This window comes from Panthera uncia, chromosome X (genome assembly GCF_023721935.1).
Source record: "Panthera uncia isolate 11264 chromosome X, Puncia_PCG_1.0, whole genome shotgun sequence".
NCBI lineage: Eukaryota > Metazoa > Chordata > Mammalia > Carnivora > Felidae > Panthera > Panthera uncia.
Genome location: NC_064817.1, coordinates 98,719,425 through 98,725,543, shown reverse-complemented (window position 1 = coordinate 98,725,543; position 6,119 = coordinate 98,719,425). Strand labels below are relative to the sequence as shown.

The window sequence follows — 6,119 nt, the reverse complement described above, 5'->3', positions numbered from 1 at the left end:
TTTTTTTACAGTAGCAATAAAACAATCATATAATTCTGATGAAAGTTCAAAAATATACTAATCAGAAATAAAAGAATCACTTCCTGCCCTGATAAAAAAAAAAAAAAAAAAAAAAAAACTTCCTCTCCTGATAAAAAAAAAAAAAAAAAAAAAAAAGACCTAAGATGGTTCTCAAATTTTACTAAGAAACCCCTGGAAATCCATTTACTGGTTAAGCATAGGTTTCTCTTTTGCCTTTGAGTCTAAAATACTCCATGCAACTTTCTGAGGGCATCATTAAAATCTTGCCATTCTTTATCATCCTCCTTTTTGCACATTTCCAAAATATTCTAAATGACATATAAATCCATCTTCTTCTCAAAATGAGGACTCATTGAGGGCAGAGAATATGTCTTGTTTAACTTTTCAATCTCATTACCTAGCACTGTGCTAGATGCATGATGAATAACTTCATTTTATCTCTAATTGCCTCAATTTCCTATTTGTTATTTCTCCTCCTCTATGTTTCAACCACTTTCCGTTAGTAAACACTCTTAAAGAGATGTGCCACAGGAAGTCTCCTTAGAATTCACATCTTAAGAAAACACACTGTTTAGATTTCTAACCTTAGGTCTTAAAATTCTGTTGTGAAAATAAAAAGAAAAGCTTAACAAGAAATTTGAAGAAAAGCCTGCTGTGAAATTCAAATATGAATAGTGAATCTAGGTCAACATAATTTAGTAAGATGGCAAAATGAATTCCCCAACTGTAATCATACTTAAAAAACAGTGTGTAATAGAGTGAGTTTTATAGTAAAATTGCAGAAAAAAAAAGAAAAATAATAAAAGCTTTTTCAGGTAACTTTTCCTTAGGATCATCACAGAAGGCCTAAGATTTACAGTGTTAAGAAGAAAAACAATAAGGAAATGAAGGAGACAAAGTAATAAAATGACTTAAAGAGAAATTATGACATGATTTAATTTTAATTCCAGTGTAGTCAACACACAGTGTTAATTACTTTCAGGTGTCCAATATAGTGATTCAACAGTTCCATATATTACTCAGTCCTCATCAAGATAAGTGTACTTTTAATCCCTTTCACCTATTTTACCCACTATATAATGTTTTAAAAATTATCAAAATTGAAACGAACTAATTGCCAATATCTATTTTATTAAAATATCATAAAGTATGTTTAATCTTAAATTTAACACATCAGAAATAGATGATGAAATTTTCAAAGATCAGAGAAAATATATAGATATTTTGATCCAAATAGAGTCTTGAGCATATGTCTACTGAAAGGGCAGGCCTACGCCAGCTGACTCCATCTTGTTCTGTGTCCTTCACCTTGACCACACCTCCTCCCCTTGAGTAACCCCCCCCCTCACCTGCCTAACAGGACTCGGACCTTTCCCCAGGACCCTTCCCCAGCCAATCAGCTGAGGCCATAGCCATTACCTCACCAACTGCCCCTAGGCCCCAATAAAACCTTTGTCCTTTTGAAACTCGCTCTCTCTCCCCGGTATCTCACCGCTGCGTTGGTGCAGGTAGGGGACTGAGCTCGAGCTAGCTCGAATAAAGGCTCTTTTGCTTTTACATCGGACTCGGCTCCCTGGTGGTATTTGGGGATCACGAATTCTGGGCATAACATTTGGGGGCTCGTCCGGGATCCCCAAGACCCCCGAGGGACCCCCGACCCGGAGAGCCTGACTGGCCATGGTTAGTGTCTGTCTGTTTGGTCTGTCTTTTTTGTGTGAGCTCATTTCTGGAATTCTGGTAGTGCCTGACGCGGTCTAAGTGGACGCACTGGAGGGCCACGGGCCGGGAGTTTTGGAAGACGTTCCGATTCTCCCTTCTGGAGGGACGTGGAATCCCCTCAAAGGTCTGAGACGAGGCGGGTCGCTCCCGCTGGTCGGCGTGAGGCCGTCGTCTTTGGAGGGACGTGGAATCCCCTCATCGGTTTTGGAGGGAAATGGAATCCCCTCAAATGTCTAAGCTAGCTCTCAGTTTTGCTTCCATGGAGTTGGAAGACTTTCTAGGGGCCCTCTGTTTGTCTGTTTTTGTGTTTCTCTGTTTTGTTCTGTGGACTTACTGGACGGACGTTATGGGACAGACTCAGACTACTCCTCTAAGTATTATGATTGATCACTTTAAGGATGTGAGGGGAAGAGCTAACAACCTCAGTGTGGAAGTCCGAAAGGGTCGGTTGCAGTTTTTTTGTTCTAGCGAGTGGCCAACTTTCAATGTCGGATGGCCACCAGAGGGGACCTTCGACCTCCCTACCATCCACTGAGTCAGGAGTATCATCTCTCGGCCTAAGATGGGCCATCTTGATCAGCTCCCTTACATTATCACTTGGCAGGACCTTGTAGAAGACCCACCCTCTTGGCTTAAGCCCTTCCTAGCCCCGCTCCCTCCGGAGCCAAAACCCATTCTTGCTTTGCAGGAGACAGAGAAGAGGAAAAGTCTTACCCAGCCTTCAGCACCCCTCTACCCTGTCCTACAGGGGGGTACTGAAGAAGAATTAATTTTTCCTCCCCCGTATAACCCCTCTAGGATGCCGGAAGAACACCATCCTCCCCCTCCGGGGGAGGCAGACACTGTTCCGAGAGCGGGAGGCGGAAACTCTCCAGGGGGAAGCCCGCCCTTTACCAGACAAAGGGCTCAGAGGGAGCAATCTGCCTCCGCCGCCGACTCCATTATTCTGCCCCTGCAAGCCACCGGACCCCCAGACACGGAGGGGAATCAGCCCCATCACTATTGGCCTTTCGCCACTAGTGACCTCTACAATTGGAAAGCTCAGAATCCTAAGTTTTCCAAGAAACCGGCAGGGCTTATTGATTTATTAGACTCTGTTCTTTTTACCCATCAGCCCACGTGGGACGATTGCCAGCAGCTTTTGCAGGTCCTGTTCACCACTGAAGAAAGAGAAAGAATCCTCAATGGGGCCCGAAAACTAGTTCCGGGCACAGACGGGAATCCCACCACCAACCAGGCTCAGATAGATGCCTCCTTCCCCTTAAGTCGGCCCCAGTGGGATTTCAACACGGCAGAAGGTAAGGAGAGGCTCCGGGTCTACCGCCAGACTCTAATGGGGGGTCTCCGAATGGCTGCTAGAAAGCCAACCAATTTGGCCAAGGTAGGAAATATACAACAGGGAAAAGATGAATCTCCGGTTGCCTTTTTAGAACGGATCATGGAGGCATTCCGTACCTATACCCCCACGGATCCAGAGGCTCCAGAAAGCAAGGCAGCTGTTATCATGGCCTTTGTAAACCAATCGGCCAAAGACATTAGGAGAAAATTACAGAAAATAGACTAGGAGAAAAAAGTCTGCAGGACTTACTGGTGGTAGCCGAAAAGGTATATAATAACCGGGAGCCTCCTGAGGACAAGCAGGGTCGCGCCATGGCGGCTGCCAGCAGTAAGCAGACTCGAGACCCGGCCAGAATACTACTAGCTACCATTGCTGACTTCCCTGAGGAACGAGACCGCCGTCTCCGGCAGCCGGCAGACGACACAAGAGAAGGTAAAGGAACCACCAAGGGGGGGAAGCAGAGGCTGCAGAAGGATCAGTGTGCATACTGCAAGGAGATAGGGCATTGGGCCCGAGATTGTCCAAAAAGGGCCGGCGGGAAGGGAAGCAAGACTGATCGAGTAAAAGTCCTAGAGCTAGATGAACTAAGTGATTAGGGGAGTCGGGGTTCGGACCCTCTCCCAGAACCCAGGGTAACTCTTAAAGTGGAGGGGACCCCTGTTGACTTCCTTGTCGACACCGGAGCACAACATTCGGTCCTCTGCACCCCACAAGGAAAACTAGCCAGCAAGAAGTCCTGGGTACAAGGGGCAACTGGTATGAGCCAGTATTCATGGACTACCCGAAGAACAGTAGATTTGGGAACGGGCCAGGTATCCCACTCCTTTATGGTAATACCAGAATGCCCCTACCCGCTGTTAGGATGGGACTTACTGACCAAGATTGGAGCTCAGATAACTTTCAGACAAGGGGGGCCTCAGGTCACCGATGGCAAGGGCCACCCATCCAGGTCCTGACCATGAAACTGGAGGATGAATACCTCCTCCACCAGGAGGCGCTCCCGAGAGAGGATAATATAGACAGATGGCTACAAGAATTCCCCTCGGTTTGGGCAGAGACAGGGGGGATGGGACTAGCTGCTCATAGGACCCCAGTCCTGGTAGAGCTCAAGCCAGGAGAGAGTCCGGTAAGGATCAAACAATACCCCATGTCTCAGGAGGCCCAGAAGGGGATCCAGCCACACATCCAGAGACTACGAAGCCTAGGGGTACTAGTTCCTTGCCAGTCTGCCTGGAACACCCCCTTACTGTCGGTCAAAAAGCCTCACACAAATGACTACCGACCGGTACAAGACCTCCGGGAAGTAAATAAGAGGGTCGCGGACATACACCCAACTGTTCCCAACCCATATACTCTCTTGAGCTCCTTGGCGCCCTCCAGGGTCTGGTATACTGTACTAGATTTAAAGGACGCCTTCTTCAGTCTGCCGTTGGCACCCCAGAGCCAACCCTTGTTCGCCTTTGAGTGGCATGATCCAGAGGAGGGCTACAGTGGGCAACTCACCTGGACACGGCTACCTCAGGGATTCAAAAATTCACCCACCATCTTCGACGAGGCACTACACGAGGACCTGGTATTTACAGACACCTTCTCTGGCTGGGTGGAGGCATACCCAGCCAAGCATGGAACGGCTCAGACGGTGGCTAAGAAGCTACTAGAAGACATCTTACCCAGGTATGGTTTTCCTGCCATGGTAGGATCAGACAATGGACCAGCTTTTATCTCGCAGGTAACACAGGCAGTAGCCAAGGCGGTGGGGGCAAACTGGAAATTACATTGTGCTTATAGGCCCCAGAGCTCAGGACAGGTAGAAAGAATGAATAAAACCCTAAAAGAGACCCTTACCAAATTAACCATGGAGACTGGCGGGGACTGGGTGACTCTCCTACCGTACGCCCTTTACCGGGTTAGAAACACTCCTTACACTCTGGGTTTTACTCCCTACGAGATCATGTTTGGCAGGCCACCCCCTATTATTCCCAGCCTTCGAGCTGAACTTATTGCTGAGTTTAAAGATCAAGAACTTTTTCTTTCCTTGAGCGGGCTCCAGAGGGCACACGAGGACATTTGGCCGCGCCTCCGTGCCATCTACGAGGCTGGCCCAATCCCGACACCTCATCAGTACAGGCCGGGAGACTGGGTCTACGTCAAGAGGCACCACCGAGAGACTCTCAAGCCGCGCTGGAAGGGACCCTACATCGTGGTGTTGACAACCCCCACCGCTCCCAAGGTAGACGGCATCGCGACCTGGGTCCATCACACCCACGCTCAGCCAGCAGACCCCTCCTCGATCCGGAAGGACTTTGTCACACGATGGGCCATCAGTCGGGACCAACACAACCCGCTCAAGCTCAAGCTACAGCGCATTTGACCCACCTAATATTGGTAACTCTGTTAACTCTGCTTGTCATTGCTCATGCTGCCGGGAGTCCCCACGCCCCCCAAAACATCACCTGGCAGATCATAGACACCAGCTCGGGGACAATACTTAATCAGACGTCCCAGAGCCACCCCAGGGACACTTGGTTCCCAGAACTTTGCGTAAACCTCCAAACTCTGTTCCCCTTGTCACCATAAATGCAGCCGGTCCCATGATTGGGTCCCTAAGCTACATGACAAGGGGGGAATGAAAGGGCGGGCCTATGCCGGCCGACTCCATCTTGTTCTGTGTCCTTCACCTTGACCACACCTCCTCCCCTTGAGTAACCCCCCCCTCACCTGCCTAACAGGACTCGGACCCTTCCCCAGGACCCTTCCCCAGCCAATCAGCTGAGGCCATAGCCATTACCTCACCAACTGCCCCTAGGCCCCCAAAAAACCTTTGTCCTTTTGAAACTTGCTCTCTCTCCCCGGTATCTCACCGCTGCATCGGTGCAGGTAGGGGATTGAGCTCGAGCTAGCTCGAATAAAGGCTCTTTTGCTTTTACATCGGACTCGGCTCCCTGGCGGTATTTGGGGATCACGAATTCTGGGCATAACATCTACTGCTGGTTCTCCCTAAAAATCCGACTGAATTTATTGAAAATACAAGAATTATCCA

At 48.6% G+C, this 6,119-nt stretch overlaps 1 protein-coding gene across 1 annotated transcript; it reads left to right on the top strand.

The window, feature by feature from the left end:
• Positions 1–2,426: 2,426 nt before the first annotated feature.
• LOC125931947 (uncharacterized) lies at positions 2,427–5,889 on the top strand. Its single transcript, XM_049644245.1, is given in 3 exon segments — positions 2,427–3,296; positions 3,299–4,005; positions 4,008–5,889. Coding segments are annotated over 3 exon segments (2,907 nt in total). The 5' UTR covers positions 2,427–2,539; the 3' UTR covers positions 5,451–5,889.
• The last annotated feature ends 230 nt before the right edge of the window (positions 5,890–6,119 follow it).